The 24,084-nt window shown below is 39.8% G+C and overlaps 2 protein-coding genes across 2 annotated transcripts; one reads left to right on the top strand and one right to left on the bottom strand.

Annotated features, from left to right (window-relative positions):
* The first annotated feature begins 2,434 nt into the window (after positions 1–2,434).
* LOC129733977 (transmembrane protease serine 9-like) lies at positions 2,435–14,176 on the top strand. Its single transcript, XM_055695633.1, has 2 exons — positions 2,435–2,840; positions 12,578–14,176. The coding sequence occupies exons 1-2, from the start codon at positions 2,600–2,602 to the stop codon at positions 14,068–14,070; spliced, it is 1,734 nt and encodes a 577-aa protein (XP_055551608.1). The 5' UTR covers positions 2,435–2,599; the 3' UTR covers positions 14,071–14,176.
* LOC129733978 (zinc finger protein 148-like) lies at positions 14,070–16,203 on the bottom strand. Its single transcript, XM_055695635.1, has 2 exons — positions 15,965–16,203; positions 14,070–15,891 (listed from the first exon to the last, which is right to left on the bottom strand). The coding sequence occupies exons 1-2, from the start codon at positions 15,979–15,981 to the stop codon at positions 14,913–14,915; spliced, it is 996 nt and encodes a 331-aa protein (XP_055551610.1). The 5' UTR covers positions 15,982–16,203; the 3' UTR covers positions 14,070–14,912.
* Positions 16,204–24,084: the final 7,881 nt, after the last annotated feature.

The following is a 24,084-nucleotide window of genomic DNA, read 5'->3' as shown; positions in this document are numbered from 1 at the left end:
AGTTCTAGACAGCGACAGCAGCAGTCGTCCTTCCTTATCAGCAGCACTAGCCCTGTGGGGTTGGTCACCACGTCTCAGGAGCAGCGCGGTTTTTCTCAGCGTGTGTCGCCAGACAGCCATTATTTCCCCCGTGTTGGGGCAGCATGAAGATTGCCATCAGGAAATCCAATTTTGGAAATCAAAATGCCTTTTTCAAGGCAAATAAACAAGTCATTGAAAGTTAATAATTTTTGTCAAGCATTCTGTGTTGCATCCTAGCAATTTAAATCTGTCGCACCCGTCTAATTTACTGAGTGTAAAATAGCTTCCACAGTGCATGTTGTCCGTGTATCTTAATTCCCCCAATGTTAGGGCAGCTCAAAGGTTGTAATTAGCAAACGATTTTGAACCGCAAAATGCTTTTTTTTCAAGGCAAATAGAAAAATAATTGAAGGTTAATAATTTTCTGGCATCAACACAAGCAGACATTCTGTGCGGGATGCAATCAAATTCTATTGTAGTTGTCAAATTTTTACTTAATTGAGTTAACCCCTCACTGTTGGGGCAGCGCAGAGGCTGTGATCAGCATAACCGATTTTGTATAACAAACTGCCCTGTTAGAACGCATTCACAAAAGCAGTTAGTTCGACTATGCAGAGTTAATATGAAGTCGATTCAATCAATCAGCATGAACAGAATTTCGTCGTCACCCAGCTGCCAAGTTGCAACATGATGCAACACGCAACAGCGAGCAAACGTTATCGCCTGATGTTACAAGCCGCAATACGGTTAGGGATATATCGTTGCGTGTGTGAGAGCACCATCGGTGTTTATTCGCTGGATACAAAAATCAAATGCGAATTGTGGTATAATTCGTCTGAAGAACATTACAAAATGGTAAAACTGAACAGAAAGGCGTGGCCTATTTCGTAGCACCCTTCGACTATAAAAGAGTGTTTCTGGGAAAACTAGCTACATTCATTAGTCGAAAGGTGAGCTGGATGGACCGTCCACAACGTTGACAGCAGATATCAGCACTCAGCAGTAACAGAGGATAGCAGCGGGTTGCGCCTGTGGCTGCCTTCAAATTAAACAAATCACTTGCCCTGTGGTTGGTCACCACGTCTCAGGCCTCTACCAGGCTGACTTTCGCACGATAGCGGCGGTATTAGCGGTTGATGCATTTGCCAACGCTTACTCCAGTAAAGCCGTGTCTAATTTTCAATATGAAAAACACCTTTCTATTGTGTTGGCCGTGCGCATAAGGCCTCTGCCAGGCTAAACGCGAAAAGCGGCGCGAACCGATTCGCCCGGCCGTAGGTTAATGTACAGCGTAAGTAGAGCTGTGTAAAAGTATTCTACTTCAACCTTGCGGTCGTGGCTTTGCACACAACCCTCCTGTGATTTTTTTTTATTTGTTAAGTCTCAACAGAGTAGTAATGTTTCAATAAGTTTTTCGTATACGTGACTAAACCTGTGTTCACTTTTTCTAATTTCTAATTAAGTTCATCGGGACCAAAGTTGTTAATCGATAATTTATCGTAAACGCCGATAACGATACCGTCTGTTATCGTTATCGATGATGACGCTTACGTCTTCAGACATTATCGTCATTGTCAATACGATAGCTACTGGACGGTATCGAATCAATAACGTCTGTTTATTACCATCCACTGCAATACCATCTTTTGCTTCATTAGATATATCATTTAGATGCATTTTAAATGCAAATATGACAATGCTACATACCTTACTATTCCAATTTGTGCTTTAAAAAGCGCCACATAAGCTAAAACTATCAAAACTGATAAATTTATTTCCCTGATGAGAAGCAAAACATAAACAAATAAGAAAAAGTTTCTTCCTGTTGCCTAGTGATGTTTCGTCTCCAATCCTCCGAAGTGAAAAAACGTTTCCTCACCCCGTGCCTGCTTTTTGATCAAGTCGTACACCATTCGCTACCACAGCAGACAAAACTGGCATAAGGCGTTAGTGAGCTGATAACGTCTAGTGACTATCGTTATCGCCGATATCGTTAATGTTTGAAGACGGTATCGTCATCGTCAAACGATAATTTATCGATAATTTATCGATTTATCGATAAATTATAAATCGATATTTATCGATAATTTATCGTATTAACAACCTTGATCGGGACCCAGGTAGCGCTATTGCCAAGAAGATTATGATAATAAATTCAAAGCAGATAAGAGAGTAAAAGTTTATGCCGGCTTATGAGCGAGCTTTGGAACTAATCAGCTCAAATAGCATCTCTGGTGTGATTTGATCCATCCATGGAACAACCAAAATGATAAGGATGTCAGCTGAACAGGGTAACTCTCTATCGTAGTAATTTGTGCTTCAGCACTTACTACCACAATTAGCTTTTGATTCTGTTAGCCCGTCTATGCTCTTCGTTGCGAACGGAATCGATGTATAAACGTATAAAATTTAATCTAAAGGGAATCCCCCTGTGTGACCCGACTGTTTTGATGCTGATCGCGTGTGAGAATCAGTCAGTGTTTTTCAGACCGTCGACGGTGTGTGTAACGGCTGTTTTTAAAAGAAGTTAACACACTTGGATTGAAGTTGATTGCGATCGTACGAAGTCATCGCTAATATGGCCCGCAATTTAGTAAGCTTGTTAATCACACTTTGCGTTCTGGTCTCAGCAGAAGTTCAGGGTGGATTCCCCAAAGATTGTGGCCAGCGAAAGCGCAAGATTACGCAACTAATCTTCGGAGGAAAGGAGGCTAGAATTGGAAACTGGCCTTGGCACACGGCCATTTTCCATCGGGAGGGCGGTAACTTCGAGTACAAGTGCGGGGGAACAATTTTGGACAAAAACACAATTCTGACAGGTAAGATTACTTATTTACTGGAAAGGTGTGGACGCAGTCAAGTGAATCATTTCATTGTTAATGTTTCTAGTAAGCAAAAAACTGAACAAGAGTTACTTTCTTGTTGAGCATGTGATTCTCCATTTGTTTACGTTTGTACATATTCCCGTTTAGTTACTGAATGAGCAAAAAAAATTTCCAATCACTAGCCCAAGTTGCAAACCGATTTTCAATTAAATTTCGTTTGTTTGTCAGTTAAGCAGCATTTTTAAGGCAAGTAACACGCATGTCATATAACTTATTAATGAAGTATCCTTTGTACTGAGCGATTGCTAATTTTTTTAGTTGAAAACAAATCGATTTGACTCTGGGAATCTTGTATTAGTGTAACTTTCAAAGAAATTTTCAGTATCTTTTTATCTAGCTTTTCACGAGCGGTAATGGTGGCCAATGGAAGCAACTCATCTTGTCGTCTTCTGTAGGCCAGATAATTTTGATCCAGAGAAAAATCGCGGAGCAAATTTTTCCAAGGGGATTATATCATGCTATTCCTTTATAATGTGAGAGTGAAGAGTTCTTCCTGCAATCATTTTAAGTTAAATGGATTTTTTGCTGGACTTTTTTTGTATCTTTCAGGGGATCCGCGGACCGTTGAGATGTTGGGTACGCAGCAAATATATAAGATTTTACAGCGATAGCATAGTCCTGAATTTTTCCAAACTTCCAAACAAACGAATTTCTTACTGTTTGTTTTTTCGAACCCCAATGTGCGATCAAAAAATAATGTGAAAATGTGAAGAATCCTGGAAAAAATGATTTTTTTTGAAATTCATTCTCTATGTGGTACAAAAGCTTCAAAACATTCAGAATATACACACATCTGTATGTGTAACCCAATAGCATTCTGGTTGATTTAAACCGGTCTCAAATCAAGAAGTTGAACAATTTTGTGCTCTATTAAATGCCATCAGGCATTTTTTCAGATGACCCATCATTTACCTTTGAATAATCCTATTTTCGTCGTACTAGAGGTAGCTAGAATGCGGGCACTTGCGCTAATGAGAACTACGGGATAAATAAAAGAATAAAATTAAGCTCCGAAAAAAATGTTTAATTTTCTCAGCCCAGCTTAATGATAGTGTTTTTTTGCCAGCATCACGCAGAAAAAATTCAATCAAATCAAATAAATTTTGGTTTGTATTAATAAAATAATAATAAAAAAAATGTATTGTTTTCCGGCCAACAAAAAGGACAATTAATTTTAATAAAAGCATCTTATTAACTCAATTAAATTGTTTGCTTCAAACAAATGAACAGATTTTATTGAAACAATACGACATTTTATTGGCTTCTATTAACCCCAAAAAGATCATCTTATTTTGGCGTTAAATTGACGCATGAATTTCAAACCATTCAAAATGCAAGTTTTTGTTTAAAATTTAATGAGTAATCATTACGGTGTTACAAAATTTGATAGTCTGCCTCAATTTGACTCCTCGTTTTTGGAAACATTACCCTATTCTTTTTCAAATACACTAAAGTCGCTTTTTACGCGGGGGATACGTGCCGCGTAAAAAAACGCGTAAATTCCGGAATCCGCGTAAAAAAAACGCGTATATTCCGGAATACGTGTAAAAAAACCAGCGTTAATGCTGCATTCCGAGTGAAGGGAAACCGGAATCCGCGCAAAAAAATACCGCGTGAATTCCGGAATCCGCGTAAAAAAAATCGCGTAAATTCCGGAATCCGCGTAAAAAAAACGCGTAAATTCGTAAAAAAAACGCGTAAATTTCGGAATCCGCGTAAAAAAACGCGTAAATTCCGGAATCCGCGTAAAAAAGCCGCGTTAAAAATCCACGTAGAAAACGCGTTAAAAGCGACCTTAGTGTAGTTCGAATCCGTTTTCGTTTTTCAAAAAACTGAATTCTTGGGTGGCATTGCGCAGCTTGATTCGAACGATTTTCGCTATTTTCGAGTAGGTCCCATACTGCCAGTTATGCTTTAAGCTTAAAAGGAGCTGTCATTGTCATTTGTCCTGCGGCTAACGTCCCCCAGCGATCATTTAGTTTTGTTTAAGTTGCTCGAAACGAAATGCGCAATATCACCCCTGGTATTTGATACCAGGATTCAGTTTTTTGAAAAACAAAAACGGATTCGAACTATTTAAAAACGAATAGGGTAATGTCTCTAAAAGCGAGGAGTCAAATTGAAGCAGACTATCTTTCTAGGGTTAAATTAAACAAAAATGTCTGTTTAATCAAACCAACCCTTTTGTTTAATCTAATAATTTTTTTTTATTGCTTTGAAGAAGATAATGAATTTGCAGGATCAAGATCCTAATAAGAATAAAAGCTCAACTTAAAAACAAATCATTACAGTAGTCAAAAAGATGATCAGTTATCTACCGTATATACCGTAGACCGCAATATTTTTGCGCACCCAAGGTAACCTCCGCCGAAAACATCATATCAAGAAGACTGGGAACTCTGCCTGAGATTGAGCGACAGTTTTGGCAGCGCAGTCTTTCGAGTAAAAGTGGAACTGACGCATGCTAGTGTGTGTGCTGGCGATGCGAATGCAAGCCGATCGCACAGGTTGGACCACCACATACGCCCACTCTGTCTTCGCAGCGATGCAAACTTCCACCTTCAATAGATGGAGTGCGCTGTTTAATTTGACGCTTGTCATTTGTATAGGATCGATCCAGCGATGCCAGTCTTCTTGATATGATGTTTTTGCCTCCGCGCAATGTTGCAAAATTCCAATGGAAATTTCAATTGACCTAATTTGAAATTTACCCAAACAGTTGGGCAGATTGTAACGCTGAAATGCCAGGAATTCACTCTGATAGGATAAATGGAGATTGAAAGGACATATCTGCTTGTATAGTGCACGCTAAAGAATAATTAGGAGAAACAATAAAATTGGTAATTGTTTCGATAAAAACACGACAGTCCGGTTTCCAAGCAACGGGCACGCTTTCTTTTTTTCTCTGCTATTTTCCGAAGCTCAGCACTGGAGTTTGAAGCTTGTACCAATCCGTAGGTTTGACCAAATACTGCTCTTAGGAACGTAATGAATCGCTATCCCGCATAACAAATTTTGCCAAAAGACCACGAAAGACCACGAGGCGGTACGGGGGGTATAAAAAGAGATCAAAATATGACCACGTGGTTTAGGAACGGCCCCGAACCATTTACATACCATATTAGCTACAGTTTTGACCATCTAGTTTATAGTAAACTGAGAAATAACCATTTGGTGAGCTAGGCGTTAGGTATGGTTACCATTCAAAAACATCGATTTCCCGAACATATGTTTTTCGATATTATACACGATATGGTAAACTAACAATCTAAAATTTTGTACTAAAACTATTTTTCAAATACTATTCTTCAAAATTTATATTCTGATAATCGTTCGTGGAATAGTCGTGATATTGTTTTGAATATTATAAAGATTGTTAGTGGCGATTTCTTTATTTTTTGCAAAAACATGATGTTTTTGTTTTTCACCTGCAGATATCATCACTTGCCAGCCTACATTTCTCTTTGTGAGTAGTGTCATAGTATTCCGAGCCTTTGGCATCCCTATACCGAGTAACAGTGAATAACAATGAACTCATGTCCTGGGCTCAAATTAATTTGTGCCCGCTGTCAGCAGTAAGATAAAGATGTATGAAAAGAAGCGGTGATATGCTACCTCGTTTTTACATATGTTGAGATGTTAGCCCTTGAAACATGGCGTGATGCCAAAGGGGTGTAGTATTCTTTCAGGCTGCGAGGGGAGCTGTTTTGCATTCGTCGTGCAATGTCGACTTCAACTTCGTTCTGCTCGGAGATACTGGATAGAAAAAAGCTTCAACCGTTGAAGATGTGGTGAACAAATAGTGCCCTCTATCCTGTTTGGGGATACTGAATATAATATTGTAGCTCAATAGTTTAAGTCATTCAATTTAGTACAGTAATAACTGATAATAAATATTATGACAAACAGTTACCATACTTCATTAAGTACAGTTAAAGTCCTTACCGCTTCAGCAATGGTTTTTGATTATGCGGGATGTAGCCCTATGAGTAGGACTTTCTTTTCCGCGAACTCGCTTCGCTGTGTTAGGTACCGCGTAAGACTTTTCAAGCAGAATATATTTTTTAATAATTCACATAGTTTTATATTGTTTGATGTGGTCCCCGTGGTTATGTGGTTAGCGATGTCGGTCGGCCAGCTCTCTCACACACGGTTGTGATATCGGGTTCGATTCCCGATCAGGTCGAGGATCTTTTCGAACTGGAAATTTTCTCGATTCAGCACCAGGCTTCTTCCGTTCTCTTGATGTTTGCCCAAATTTCCTTTTCTACCTGCCAAACCCCTTAGAGAACTAGACTTTCTCTCACACAGAGTGAGTAATTATCCACATTTAGACGTAGAGTATTTCAGTCGCAGAGTTCCTTTTCACTCTTTATCATCACGTGTTAGGGATAAACCTTTATTTGCTCTCTCAGTTTAAGAGGGAGTAGTTTTCGTTAGCTTCTCCTTTACTAGAAGAGAAGTTGGCCAAATATCAAAACATTTAGGTTCATATTGAAGCCACATTCTAACCGTTTTCGAATATAATATTATAGGAAGATTCACAACTCACCATGGGTGCGTATTCTGCAGAAAGTTCGATTTTATACTGTTTTTGCCACCCCTTTGGCATCACGCCATAAATCAAAGGCTAACATCTCAACATATGTGGGAACGAGATAGCATATCACCGCTTCTTTTCATACATCTTTATCTTACTGCTGACAGCGGGCACACATTAATTTGAGCCCAGGACATGAGTTCATTGTCATTCACTTTTACTCGGTATAGGGATGCCAAAGGCTCGGTTTTTGCCGCACCCCAGAGCGATTGGCCCTGACACAAGTAAAAGAGATTTTTGAGGCTGTTCGCACCTACGCGAACTCTCATATGAAATTGTCAATTTATGTGTGAAAACAAAAGCAAAAATATTTCCCTCCTTCACTTTCGCAAGTAAAAACCAAACCAATAACAACAGAGTCGTCAGGGCCAATGAGAACGGTAACGCAATGCTCAGTTGGTCGCCGAGCAATTTATTTCATTTTTCTTGCGTGCGCGGATGCTCTGTCAAATTAGGAGCATTTTTTCGCAGCGGGGGATCTACCTGTCAAACATCGTGTAACCAACATATTCGGCAACATGGCGTTTGTTTTGGTTTTTGTTCTTTTTGGTCATGAAATTGATCGATGTGGAATATAATAGAATTGGAACGTTGTTTTATCAAAACTCGAGAAACCGCGGAAAACTTTCATGAATGTGTTGTGTAGTGATTTTCCCCCATTGTTGCTCATAGTTAAAAACATCATGGACCAACAAACGTCATGGATCAGAGTTGATCTGCGATAACGCACACATATATGAATTTTGACAGCAGTGAATCCCCTCTGTTTTTTCGTCAGAGAAACTATTACTCTGCGCTCTCTCTACAGCAGATGCCCGTGTGATGCACATTAGCAATGGGCGATCTTTGAAAAAAAATCGATTCTCCTGCATCGATTAATCAAAATCAATAAAATCGATTCATGAGAAAATCGAGTTGGGAAAATCGATTCAACAAAAAATCGATTTTTGTTCGGTATAAGCTTTTTACGACTTTTTTTGGCTATATTTATGGAGATTTTGTTTTGTTTGCGTTTTCTGGTTCATCAATCATGTTCAACGAGTTTTCGTTCACAACATCTACTAACGATACGGCTTTTTTAGTTTATTGCCATCTTCTTTTACCACGTGTACTCTTTTGGCGGTTTTTTTTTTCTACTAAGAGTTTTCGTTGTCGCTCATCCCATAGACCGTTTCACGAGACGTTTGTGAACTTGATTCATGAACGAAATTTTGACAGAAAGTTTGGAACCGCTGACATAATGCACGTGAAAGCATCATCAAAATCAGCAGGATCCGTGACACCTGTCAGTTCGTGAAATGGTCTATTGTTTCGGATGCACTAAGAGCAATCCAAACCTGTATAATTGGGTTGTTTAGCTATTCACGGATTTCCGATTTTTATATATCATCCAAAAGAGTGTAACTTTCTAAGTAAAACGTGATTTTTTAAAAATTTGTATCATTTTCCTTCGGTTTTTGAGAAAAAAACAAATATTCGCTCTAAATCGCTACAATGGCAGTTGGTAGTTGGGCGATCTGTCATTGTAGCGGTTTCGAGTGAATTTCAAGCAGTTTCAAATTGTGATTTAGAAAGCAAAGGATAATGATATAATTTTTTTTAAATCACGTTTTACTTAGAAAATTCAGATCTTTCAGATGATAGAAAAAACTGATATGGCTGAACAACCCAATTCATAAAAAAATCGGAACATCCGCAGCACAAACTCAAATAAACAAAAATGGCGAGCGCGACACCATGCAGAACAGAATGCAGCACGGCATATACACGAACATTTAATTCAACTTTTGCAATATTTGAGTTAACGAGTACCCCGCTACTCATAGTTGAAAAATAAGCGCATATGCCTTTTCTACGGAAATCAAAAAATTGGTGCTTGATAGTAAACACCCACAACGATAGTAAACAACGTCCCTACGGAAGCCAATTTTCAAAAAGTGCACTTACAGAGGTAGCAAATATGAAATAATGTTGGCTATTATCCAAAATGGTAAATTCAATATCCAATGTAATGCAAAATTTCAGCTCAATCGGAATTCAGGAGTATTTGGTCTAAATTTCACTTTCTCGACTTCTGAAGAAAAGCACAGTTTGTAATAGTTTTTTTTTGTGCCAAATGTCTTATGCCTTGTTCATACTATAGCAGATAGCACGTGATATCGCGTATCTTGAAACATACATACATCTAGTTTTCACGGAAAATTGGAGTATGGGATTTGAAATCAAGATGAGCAATATTACATCATGTGAACGGGTTATTAGAAATGTATAAAACGTCGAGGTCGGGTGTTATCCAAAAAATCGAAATTTTGCTAACTGTTCGTGAGGGCGTAACATTGAACACTACTTCTAAATAAAACTGTCAAAGTCCATTGCCACCCCAATATACACCAATCAGTTAGTAATGAATGTATACAATATATGTCAAACTTTCGAGGTGGTCTTGTGGTCGGTAATTTATATTCAGTACGAGGTGCAAACTTGTCTCGTCGTTCTTTTCATCCTCGCTAGGAATGGGTGAACGGCTCACGAGCCGTTCATATGAACCGGTTCTTAGAAAAAGCGAAAGAACGAACAGCTCACGGAAAAGAACCACGGTTTTTTGGGCGCAGCAAAACTGTTTGGTTCGCGTGAACCCGAAGTTTACCGAGACTACACAAACTGTCAACGCTCGTGAATCATTGTGAACCATGAGTCAGTTCATAGCCGCTCTTGCAAAAGAGCCGTTTCACCAACCCCTAATCCTTGATATATTTCACAACGCATGCGTATTAGCCAAATTTCATACGGGTTTGTCTATTGATGTCGCGTTTACAAAGGCAAAAAAATGGTTACTGCGTTAAAAATACTGGAGGGACTTAATTTGGCTGCGGATTGTACTTTTTCAGCTCGACGACAAGGTTATCCAGCTTTCCTGACCTACAGAAAACGTCAAAATGGGCAGCGTGCCCTATCCGCCATTACCGTTCGTAGAAAGCTGGATATTCTGGAACCTTGTGGGGGTGGTGACATACTCATGAAAAAAGTTGTCATGGACGTAGACAATTGTTTGAACCAACATAAGCATTTGAAATGCGTTTTCCTCGGTTTCATGTCTATTGAACTTTAGCCCATTCTTCAACTATGGTCATCCCGGTAAAAATTGACACATTTTTCAGATCAGTGTCCGAGTTCCGAGCACACACTTCTTCGGAGAGAAGAAAAAAATTTTGTATACTATCAATTAAGAAATTTTCTTCTCTTCGAAAAAAGGTGTTCTCGGAATTCGGCCGCAGATTACGTTAGCAACAATAAATGCAATCACTATTGTCTTCAATTCGTTTTGCACACATTTATTTTTCAGGCGAAAAAAACGATCTTGCCATCCAAAGGATCGATTCAGTAGAAAATCGCGCGCAGAGAAATCGATTCAAAAAATCGATAAATCAGCCCGAAAAGATCGATTTTGCAAAAATTGGATCGATTTTGCCCATTGCTAATGCACATTGAATGTAAGCTCACAGTTGTTAAGAGGGAAGAAAACTCTTTCTCTTTAAGATGAAGATGAGCAAAACAAAGCCTGTTCAGCACTGGGGCACGGTTGTACTTATCCTACAACATGCAAAATGTGCCAAAAACAATATCGATAACGAATTCTCTCGACTAATCTAGTTGATCGAGACTGCTATTAGCCCTCCAGGTTAGCAAGCGATATGAAAAAAATAGTTTTATATATAAAATTTAGTTCACTGATCAAAACGCTGAATACATACTATCAATACGAAAGAAAGAGAAGAAAAAAGAAGGATCTTTCATTAAGGGGAAGGATAAATACTTATCATCAACAATATGCGCAACAGTAACAGATCCGTGTATATAACGCGATATATACTTTATAGTATACTTACTACATGCATTTTCAGATGCATTTTGCCATAATTTCGCTTATCTTGATAACCAAGACTAAGGATAATACGAGATACGCGAAGGAAACATGCATACGCGTGGTCGTGGGCTTACGAACACTGTTGCCAACTGTACAGATTTATCTGGAAATGTACAGATTTTCTCGGTTTTTCCGGTACAGATTCTGTACCGTACAGATTACAGATTTCGAGAAAAAGTACAGATAAGTACTGATTTTTTAAATGGCTAGAAAAGATTAGACAAAACTTTTTGACCGAATCTGCAACGATACAATGAATGCGATCTTGCAATTCACGCACTTAGAATTTACTGCCAAATCTCAGTAATTTGCTGCCGAGAATGGCACCATTCGGTTAAAAACGGCAGCTGTTACATTTTTTAAATATATATTTGGTAAATCTCGATTTAACCAAACTGAAATGTTGGCACAAAATATCCGAAATATCGGTAGTGTTGTTGAATTATGGGTTTCATTGTTTTTTGGCTAAATTTTCAGGAGGTTGAATCGCAATGGCTTGGTAATATGCATTACCGAGCCCCAATCTTAAGTGTGCAAAAGTTTTATTGACAATCGAGCTAGTAGTTTGGTTGATATGGTTGATATTGATATTAACTGGTTGATATTAACGTTGTTGATATTAACTGAGTCGGCGCAGTGGTACAGATTTTGGTACAGACTTTTCCGGGAAATAGTACAGATGAAAAAGATTTTTGCAGCTGAAAATGTGGTAACACTGCTTACGAATGCGTTACAAAGGCAAAAGCGTTAAAATATCTGCGAAGCTTTACATATCTATTATTGCAACAACTATTCGTAGTTCTATATCAAAGCGCCGTTTGTGCACTTAGACCCTATTCATTCTCAGTGAGGCTGTGAAGCATGTTTTAAATTTCAAAAATTATATTATTTTTTAAGTTTTTTTTTATCAATATTCGATTTATTCTCATATTCGACTTATTTAGCATAAATCAGCATGGTTCCGAGGTTTGCTTAACGCTAGGTTTAAATGTGTGGCACAATTTTGTACGAATCACGTGTTGGGAATAATATGCAAAGAAATTGGTTACTATGGGGCAAATTTCTTGGCATACATATCCCGGTTGAGAACTAGGCTAAAAATGTATCAGCAATGTTACTAATTCTCTTACTGTACATTGTCTTCAGCCGCCCACTGCGTACGTTTACCCGGCGGAGTCATTGACAGTCAACATCTCTCGATACAGGTCGGACGTAATCGACTTCACGTGGCCGACGACCGCGCTCAAGAGCATGCAGCGGATCACATCCTGGTTCACAGAGGGTTTTATGCTGATTCGGTCGAACATGATATAGCGCTCATCAAACTGGCCACTGACATCAAATTCACGGATTACGTTCAACCAGTCTGCTTGTGGGACAAGGGGGACGACCGGTTACTGATTCGAGACCAGGTGGGAACGGTGGTTGGATTCGGCGCAACCGGGAAGTTAAATTTCTCCGAGATTCTAAACGAAGCGGAACTGCCAGTCGTGGACAATCAAGTCTGCATCGACAGTAATAGTGATGCATTCAGGCAAGCTCTGACCAGCAACATGTACTGCGCTGGTAGACGTGATGGAGTAAATGCCTGTAACGGAGACAGTGGAGGTGGAATGTTTTTCTTGTATGGCGATCGCTACTTTGTTCGGGGAATAGTATCGTTTTCACCAAAAATCGAACTTACGGGCCGTTGCGACCCGTTCGAATATGTGGCCTTCACGGATGTTGCACGGTATATCGACTGGATTGTCCAACAGTTAAACTCGTCTTTCGTCGAAGCTCCTGCCCGTTCCGACGTACATCCTAAGCTTACACTTCTCAGTCAAGACATCTGCGGTCTCAATCCGTACCCTTTCGACAAAGAAGCTAACAAACCTATATTCTTGACCTACCCTTGGGTTGGACTAATAGAATATTCTCAACAGGGAGTTCGAGAGCGAAAAACTTTTTGTCATGCAATCTTAATCAGCGAGCGCTACCTGGTCACAGCTGCCCAATGCGTGTATAACACACAAAAATATAAGCCTGTAGCAATTAGACTCGGCGAATACGACACTTCTACTAGTCAGGATTGTGATGAACTAGATGGTCAGTCAACGTGTGCACCTGCGACTCAAACTCTCAACATCGAAACCGTTACCGTTCATCATCAATACAACAAACCACGTTTCGCAAATGATATTGCTCTGATCCGACTTCGTCAATCAGCCGATATTTCTCAGGAAAATGTTAAACCCATCTGTCTGCCTCTATCAAAAACGTTGCGCAGTTTTAAGCCGCAAAACTACACTCGAGTGGGCTGGAAGGGTAGCGCTACACAACCACGCGTCCAGCGGGCTGAGGTAGCCGTTGTCGAGTCCGTCACCTGTCAGCGACTCTACAACGAAAATCGAATTCCGCTGGAAAAAACATTCCGGCAGATTTGTGTCGATCGTGACGCGACAGCAGCAGGTACGAGCTGCGTATTCGATATTCCAGCGGCCCCTTTACAAGCGGTTCAAACCGTCGACAACAGTCCACGTTATGTGCTGCATGGATTGCTGTCATTCGGACCCAACAAGTGCCAACTGAATTTTCCGGATGTATATACCAACATCGGCACCTATCTGGCATGGATTTTGGATAATGTTCAGTCGTAGGGAATATGCGTTTTTTAGAGATTATATATTTTGTCGATACGAGATTACACCGTTAATGTTAGGAAAACTAATACTGATTAGAAATAAATACACCTTGTTTTATGAATAGTAGTTTGCTTTCTGCTCTTTAAATTAAAAAATATCTTTTCTGAGGAATACGCGAGAGACTATCTTGACCCTGGTAAAATAGATGGTGATCAATTAGGTTGACATATTTTAATGTACAAACATGCTGTTTATGTATAGATTTTCAACAGTGCGCTATTTTTCTTTGAATATCCAAAATTTGATTGCAAAGCGAAGATAACCTTTAGCCAGCTAAGTGGAATCGCTCATCCCAATACCGAGAATATACATATGGGTTTCAAAATAAATCAAGCAGAATTAAAAAAGTACCTATTTCAGGTACTTTACCGAAGAATTAAATCGTAATCCTGATATCAACCAAATCTCTTAATGTTGATTTTTGAATTTGTTTATATGACGACTGAAACGGTTAGTTTGATGGGTTTATCGGCTTAATCAGTCCGTGTATACCAGCAAAAACGATTTGTTTTTTCTTATTCCGACAGTCACCGTCACCGAAACTGTCGGAATAAGAAAAAACAAATCGTTTTTGCTAGTATACACGGACTGATTAAGCCGATAAACCCATCAAAGTTGATTTTTGAATAAATGAAAAAAGAACTACCAAAAATTGCCACCAGTGCAAGACGTCTCATCAGTCATTATAAGTCTAATGTCTTTTGTTTTTTACACTCATATATATGGCCACTGGTACGATTAGTTCGGCCTGACCGCCAGACTTCCCTCTCCTCTTAAACCTAATTCTCTTTACCAACTCACTTACTCTTGATCACCATCAGTTTTTTCGATTTTCGCTTACTGTGCATTTTGGCCACGTGTCGGTTAAGTGTGTAACCGCGCAGAAACCGCAGTCCGCAGTATTCACACGCAGTTACTGTCAGTCCGGGTGCCAGCTCTCCGTGAACCTCGTACATGTGCCGCTTTAGATTGTACGACTTGGTGAACCGCATTTGACACGGGTCGCACGCCAGTGAGCAACGCGTGCCACGATCCCACGCGTGCACATTGTCCATGTGCTGCTCATAGTCGTAATGGGTTGCGAAACTTTCCTGGCAAAGCTCACAGTCAGGCGGCGGCTTGTTGGGATCGAGTTTTCCTTTTCGGAAGGCTGCTCGCTGAGGACGCAGTTCTACGCCTGTTGACTCAGACGATTCCGCTGGTTCTGAGCTGACACTTCCGTTCAGTGAAATCTGATTAACATGGACCGATATAGAAAGATTGCTCGTCTGTGAATAAAGTGAGATCTCAGCCGGTGACTGGAAAGTACTATTTGCTACGAGACTAGATTGAAGCACTGCTTCCGTTGATTGTGGTTCTACGCCTGCCACATCTTCATCATCTTCTTGTTCTTCTTTACAGTCATCTATCACAATGGTTGGCGGTTCGGGAGTTTCTTCCTCTTTAATTTGAACAATTGCCTGCTGGTTTGCTAGCAACTGCTGAGCTGCCATCCGTCGCTCTTCTTCCAACCGTTCTTTGTCCAGAACACGCCGTGTTCTTATCATAACATCCTGCCGTAGGCATTCCTCTCGAAATCTACAAAACAGATCCAACATCTGGAGACATTTGTCGCAGATGACCGCACACGAGTCCTGAGTTCGTGTTAACGTAACCGAGGTTAGCACGTCGATCATTCTGACCAGTTCATCTTTCGGGTCATCGTCCCCCGGAGGAAACAACGGGTGTATCACCACCCCCTCCGCGGCACACAGTCTACAGAAGTATTCCAAAGTGCTGTGGTTTAGAAGACAAAAACAAAGTTTTGTGATTAAATTGATTTCGTTATCGTCAAACCATTCGCACTCACAATTCATCTTGTTCCATAGTTCTAGCACGCAATTTTCAGCTAGTTAGGGCAGATTCCGATAGATATTGTTTAACAAATTTAAAGACCTTTTCCTTTTGGCCCGCTTTTATTGTGGAGAGCGAGACTTGAGCAACGGGAGCCGTCGTTGTTTACAAGCGAATGAATTGGTTGACAGCTGATTGCGAAACTTGTCTTATTATCCAACGCAGGGCTGAAACTCGCGTGAGTTTAACCTCAAAAACATCATTTTACCAACCAGTGGCGAATAGAAGAACTATCAACGGTGTCATTTAGGGAACATTCGTATATTACATAACGTCGGGGTATTCAGCGAAGTGTTAAACTGCGCATGCAGTGCACTGGCAAACCATGCAAACTTGTGTTACGCGGGGGAGGTATAAGGGTTAGGAGATATTGAAAAATACCAAATTACGCGTTACGTACCATACGAACAAGCTCTGACAGCATTGACAAAAATGATACTGAAAAAACTTATCTGTCAGGTCAAATGTACTCTTAATTTTCTTCATCTGAAATTCAGTAGCATTTATTGAAACAAAACAAATTCCATAAGCATGAAACAGTTATACCACACACGTAAGACATACGTAACACTGGTGTTTTCTCTGGTATACGTTGCCCCATAGTACTCCGTACCTTGTCCTATCCAACTACTCGACAAATAATAAACAAAATGAATTTTATTTTTCGCGGCTTTATCGAGGCCCAAAGAAAATCTCATAAGGAACTGTCAAAAAGTTATTTACGAAATCAATGCAGCATTTTTCGAGTGGGAACGAGACAAATTCAGGGCTGCGCAGGTACACTGTCTTCAAAAACAACTCAAACAGTGATTTTGTTCAGAGTGTGATACCATTCGAGTAGTTCATTTTGTACCAACTTTTTTGGAAGATTTCTTCCTGAGTGTTACGTATGTCTAATGTATGTAGTATAACCACATACCTGCGCAGGCATTTGTCTCGTTCCTACTCGAAAAATGCTGCATTGGTTTTATAAATAACCTTTTTGACAGTTCCTTATGGGAGTTTGTTTGGGGCTCGATAAAGGCGAGTAAAATAAAATTCATTTTGTTCATTATTTGTCGAGCAGTTAGACAGGACGAGGTACGGAGTACTATGGGGCAACGTGTACCAGAAAAAAACGCCAGTGTTAGGGGCCATCTACATACCACGTGGACAGCTTTGGGGGGGGGGGGGGGGGGGTGGCTAATGTCCACGGTCCATACAATTTTTTTTGAGGGGGGGGGGGGCAAAATCGTTAAAAATTTGTCCACGTGGTATGTGGATGATCCCTTACGTATGTCTTATGTATGTGCTATAACCGTAGTAGGTAACATCTCAAGAAAAAAACCAACAAACAAAAATGTGCGAGAGTAAGAGGAAGAGGAAAGATCAAAAATACTGTTCGCCATTCTCCACAAATAATTTTGTTGATTTACAGCTTATTAAGCTGTTATTAAGAGGATAGCTATATAAGCCATTATTCAACAAAATTGTTTGTTGGGTTAACATCCTTATATCGAGTAATAGCACATACATAAGACATACGTAACACTTCCTGATCTTCCAAAAGAGTTGGTACAAAATGAACTACTCGAAAGTACCAACCTCTGTAACCAACACCAACATCACCAACCAACACCAGTTTGAACTGCTCGACGAAAATGAAGGGAATGAATTTTCTTCATCGCGGCTCCACTCGAGCCCATAACAAAATCCCTTAAGAAACTGTCAAAAAGTTGTTTACAAAATCAATGCTGCATTTTTCGAGTGGAAACGAGACAAATGCAGGGCTGCGCAGGTACACAACCTACTAAACTACTCAAACAGAGTTTTTTTTACAGAGGTTGGTACTTTCGAGCAGATCATTTTGTACCAACTTTTTTGGAAGCTTTCTTCCTGAGTGTTACGTATGTCTTATGTATGTGGTAATAGTGTCATGACCTGAGCTCAGATTCAGCACTGCAACAAGCATACAATGTGCCCGCTGTCAGCTGTCAGATAAAGGTGTATGAAAAGTGGCGGAGATACGCTATCTCGTTTACATATACGTTGAGATGTTTGCCCTTGAAACATGGCGCGATGCCATTGGGCTGGGTTGAACCGGGAAAATACTGCGTTCGGGTTCAACAGAAAAAAGTTCAGGTTAGGGTCGAGTATTCTCAGTTTTTGAGTTACAAGTTTCGAGCGTGTAGGACAAAAGCGTTAATTTGTATAGTTAGCCTCGTTTAGAGTGCATTCGGTTTAGTTGTCAAATTGTACAAAAAAACTGATAAGAGAGCAAAACAACAATAACGGAGGGTTATTGCGAGTTTTTTATTCAAGATGGAGTCGTTCTTTGAGTGGTAAAGACGTGCTTTTGATTCGTGAGTGGAAAAAAGCTTATTTTTTAAGGTGAAAAAGAAATTATAAGTGGAAGAATAGTACAGTATTTAACGGACAAAGATGTTCGGATTAGTGAGCTCAAAAATAAAAATATTTTCATGCGTGGCGATAGACGCCATTTAGCCGAAGAGGGAAAATAAGAAAGGAGAAAAGTGCTTAAGAAGGATGGACGGTGATGAAGATCCCCCGGGAGGGGACAAACAAGGCGCAACTGCGTTGGAATTCAAACAGCAGGAAACGAGAAAAGAACCAACAAACCATAAATACACACACATCGATGAAGGACCGTATCAGTTGCTTTTTGAGCATAAAGATCGAAAGCAAGATATTAAAATAAACAAATTCTCTCTTGGCAATACCTTACGCAAAATAGAGCAAATAAAGAGGTTTATAGTTGATATGAAATACAACGGTCGATACACAATTATGGTCATGATGAGCAGTTAACAAAAAGCGAACGAGTTAATGGAAATCATCAACAACACCAGCAACATGTACAAATGCCATGTACCGCGACGGTTAATTAGCATTTCAGGCATTATTGCAGGAATACCAGCGGATATTCCACCAGACGAAATTAAAAACGATATGGTATGTGATGTCCCTGTGCTAGGGGTATACCGGTTGCACCGATATGAAGGAAACGTCAAAATCCCAATCAACCGAATAAGTGTGGTGTTCAGAGCAAAAGCCTTACCAGATGAGGTAAAAATTTCTTGTTGCTTAAGCAAAGTGAAACCTTTCATACAGAAACCAGTCTTCTGTCATAACTGTATAAGCTATAGCCACGCAACTGAAAAATGTAGAGGAAGCCAAAGATGTACTGTGTGCACGGAAAGACATGGAAATGAAAATCAAACAGAAATTTGCACACGACCAATATACTGTCTTCATTGTAAAAAAGGCGAACATTGCACCGGGAGCGATCAATTAAAAAAATAATGGCAGTTCAAAATCTTACATATACCGAAGCTAACGAAATATGCCCAGTGAGAGTAGCTAATCGCTTTGAGCTATTAAATATGAATATGGATTTTCCGGAAATCAAGGATAGCTATGCAGAACAATTGGCGCAGCGGGCTCATGAACCGCTGAGTGTACAGTGGAAAAAAACAAATGAAACCAGACAACAAGTCCTTGCAGCAATCAAAACTTATCCAGAAACGAAAAAGAGTATCGGGAAAGGAATAAAACGCAGCAAAAATGAGCAGAGTATACCGAGTTCAAGCGCTGCGAATGGTGGTTATATGAATTCCTGGAAAGAAAAGGCTGAGACAGAAAAAAATGGAACAGCGCTAAACAACATGGCGAAAGTAACAGAGAAAGAAAAATGGGAAGGAATTCTCAGAGAAAATGAAAATAAAATGAGAGAAGCAGAGATAAGAAGAACGAAGGAGAAAATAATAAGTATCTACTCTGAATTGTTGAATGAGACAGATTTTAGTGAAAAACAAATAAGAAAAATACAAATGTGTTTGAAGCAGCACATTGATTTAAGTGACGTAATTATATAATTATACAATCTTTTATCAAAAAAAAAGGAAAAAGAATAATCAAGTAAAATAACAGCAGAAATGGGTGATGAAATAAATATCTTACAGTGCAACATTCAAAGCGTATATAAACAGAAAGAAGAATTACAAAGAGTTCTGATTGGTGAAGATTATTCGATCGCGATTTTATCAGAATCGTGGACACAAGAAGTCTACGAAAATATAAAACGGTACAAGGTTACGAGATATCACGAAGCTCTACACTCCAGTGCAGACGGATATGGTGGCGCTGCCATCTACATTAAAAATTCGTTGAATTTTAAAAGAATAGACTTGCCGAATCTATCAAGAAACACGCAAGCTGTTTCAGTGTATCTAACTACTGCCAACATTGTGTTGGTTTCAGTGTACATTAGTCCTTCATGCCTTATAAATGAATTTGAGGAAGACATATCTATTATTCTGGATACCCTGAAGCACCACAAAAGAGTGCTTATCGGCGGAGATTGGAACTGTCATCATGCCGAGTGGGGTGATGAACAGTGTGACAGAAAAGGATGTATCCTGGTGGATCTAATAAACAGCTACAACTTCCTGATTCTCAACGACGGGTCGTGCACTTACATCCCAGTTCACTTGAGCAGAAGAACTACCGCAATAGACATATCTTTGTGCTCACCAGAGTTATACGGAAATGTACAATGGAACGTTCTTAATTTCGGAATAGGAAGCCAGCATTTGGGAATTCAAATGAAACTAGAGGAAACATCCATGCAACGAACTCGACTCTGGATCTACAGTAAGAAACAAGTCAACGAACACTTGGCAAAGCTGGAGGAGACACAGGTTGGGAACCTAAGTGAACTCATATCACAAGTCAGGAGAGCCTGTAAAGAAAGCAGAAAACGTGACAACCATACCCCGAAATATTGGTGGTCTACTGAGGTAGAAGAGGCCTGGAAAAAGAAATGCGAAGCAAGAGCTAAGTTTAATAGAGTGTCTAGCATCGAAAACTTAATACATTTCAAAAAAGAATCTGCGATTTTTCTACGTCTGAAGAAGAAAGAAAAAGAACGAAAACTAGAGGAGTTCGTACATCAAATTAATTCACACACTAGCTCACACGAGTTGTGGCAATCAGCGTTGTTAAACTCGCTCGCAAAAAGCATGCGATACTCCAAGTGGCGTTCTCGCCGCTACCAAAATCTCATACTAGAGATACTCCTGTCGTACTGTTTCTCGTTCTCTTTTACTTTTTTCTTTTCACACTACCGAGCGTTGATGCTTGCGAGTTTTCTCACACACACTCTCGCTCGTGTACTTTCCCACTCGCGAGTACCTCCCTTTCTCGCGAGCACAACCAGCGGAGGTGATTGTTAAGTCCGTCAAGACGCATTATGACGATACGGAGTGACAAGGCACGACGAAGCGGGGTGGCAAAAAGAATATTTCGACGAGTAGGCAGGGATGCCACATATACAGATTTATCAGTACTTATACAGATTTTTTGTGTATTTTTCATACCGATATCTGTATATACAAATTACAGATTTTCTAGAAATAGTACAGAACTATACAGTTTTTTTTTGGTTTTCATGAAGTCGCGAGATTAATTTTTCGATATAGTTGAAAATCGAAAATGAACTCAAATGCTATTGAGCGTGTGGGAGTTTTCATTATATTTATATGTTACGCGTAAACGTGTGCGTATATGAGTCAATGAACAAACTATGTTGCGTTTTTTTCTTCTAAGGGATATGTTGAGTAAATATGCAGATTTTTATATAGATTGAAATATCACCAAGGAGATTTCCTGAGATTCGAAATACAGATAAAAATGTGGCATCACTGCGAGTAGGTATTCCGATACCCTACACGTTCAAGCATGCGATTCTATATAGATTCATCACCCCACTTTCGGCTGTCGGTGCACGATGCAAAACTGCTTGGCATCAGTTCAGCGATTGACAAACCGCATGCGTGAGTCGGTGAACGAAGCATTTTCGTTTTCGGGCACATTTTTTCAAGCACTCCTAGTCAAGTACTCTTATTCGAGTACTCGCGTACTCGGCGTGAGTAAAAAGATAGAAGAGAATTTGCGAGCGGTTGTATGCTGGCTGCTGCTCTGGCAAGTGCGTGAATAATAAAGAGTGTCTCGAAGGTGTGTGTGCGAACGACTGGAGAAGCGTAGCACACATCTGATTCTCAAGCAGAAAGGAGTGGATATGTTATGCTTCTCGCTCGTTTAGCAACGCTGGTGGCAATTAGTAGGGAGACTTACTGGCAAAAGATTCAACAAAAAGGCGAATAATGTACTGTTAGATGATGTAGAAATGGCCGAGAGTTTTTTGGACACACACTTTGGACCAAGTACTGTAACCAATGAAACGACATCTGAAAGAATGCTTGCAGGATATGAGATTTTGGACAAAGACAAATGGATTGAGATAATAGCTTCAAAAAAACGTAGATCAGCACCAGGGCATGACAGAATTAGTTACGAGATGCTCCGACAGCTAAAACCGGCCGTGGTCAACAACTTACTAGTCGATCTAAACAATCAATGGATGCGAGGCTTTTCGGACGAACAACTTAAATACATAAAAGTGGTAGCAATACCAAAAGCAGGAAAAGATCAGACGCAAATAGCAGGAAAACGACCTATATCACTGGTACCAACATGTACAAAAGTGGTAAACACAGCGGTACTCAAGAAACTAAAAAAAAACACCTAGAGAACGACAGAATTCTCCCAGAAAAGTCGTTCGGATTTAGGTCAGGGTTGTCCACCAATACATGTGTCTCATATTTAGTGAACAAGATCAAAACTAACAAGAGAGAAGGAAAGCTAACCGCATCTATATTTATAGATTTAAGTAACGCCTTCAGCAATGTAAAAGTACCGATTTTGGAAAACATAATGAAGAATAAAAACGTACCGCCGGAAATAATTGCTTGGATAGGAGCATTTTTAAAAAATCGCACGGTGATTTTCGAAATGAATGACAGAACACTAACAAGAACAGTAAGCACCGGGCTACCACAAGTGGATGTAATGTCTCCAACTCATTTTAAAATCTACACCCTTGAACTACACGATATACAAATAGATGGGGTAGAACTAGTCCAGTTCGCCGATGATTTCGGTGTTATTGTGACGGGCAAAAACCTAGAAGAACTCAAAGAGAAAGGGCAAACATTTTTAGAAGAGTTTGAGAATAAGGCAGAACAACTAGGACTGCAAATCAACCCGCTCAAAACTAAGTCTCTGCTATTCCAGCTGAGTGATAAACTTCTGGAATTTACCATTGGAGGAGTTTTGATAGAAACGGTAAGATCGCATAAATACCTTGGAGTCACAATGGATAGAACTTTATCCTTTGGTGGGCACATCAGGGAACTGAGAGGCAAACTTAACGATCGGCTGAATATGATTAAAGTGATAAGCGGACTCAAAAGCGGAGGTCACCCGCAGACAATGTTAAGCATACACAAGGCTCTAATACGAGGTACCATCGAATATGGTTCAACTATTCACAATAATGCTTCTAAAACGAATCAGAACATTCTAACAGTAATAAATAACCAAAGCCTGAGGAAGGCGACAGGTTGTACCAAAACAACACCACTTAATACCTTGTTGGCAATTGCTGGTCTAGAGCCATTGTCTATAAGACAGGAGTTCATAACTGGCAAAGAAATTGCACGGAATATAGCACAACAAACGGCGGTTGGGAAACAGCTGACCAAAGTTTACAGCAACTGCACAGAAGAATCTAAATATTCGTATATGGATTCGTTTTTTTAGAAATCACTTCCAATTATTTGATAATATCGAGCCTATTTTCAAAAATTGTAATACGAAACTCAACGTTCAAATCAACAGTTCACTGGATGGGTTGCTAACATCCAAAGAAAACACGCCCAAGGTGAAAATGAAACAGCTTGTTTTGTTTGCTATCAACCATACGTATAAAGGCAAAGGACGAATATATACGGACGCCTCCAAAAAGACACTAACTGTGGAATAGGGATATATGTGCAAAGCACGGGAAAAAGGTACTCCTTTCACTTAGCCAACGAAGTAAGCATTACCGGAGCGGAAATAATAGCTATCAGAACAGCATTGAATGTGGTTCAAGAGGAGCTGTTGGAAGACCAAGCCATTTTCACAGACTCAAAATCGGCCTGCGAGATACTAAATGACGCCAAAGAACACTCG

Source organism: Wyeomyia smithii, chromosome 1, assembly GCF_029784165.1.
Source record: "Wyeomyia smithii strain HCP4-BCI-WySm-NY-G18 chromosome 1, ASM2978416v1, whole genome shotgun sequence".
Lineage (NCBI taxonomy): Eukaryota > Metazoa > Arthropoda > Insecta > Diptera > Culicidae > Wyeomyia > Wyeomyia smithii.
Note: the sequence above shows the minus strand (reverse complement) of the source record. Positions and strands in the feature narration are given on the sequence as shown.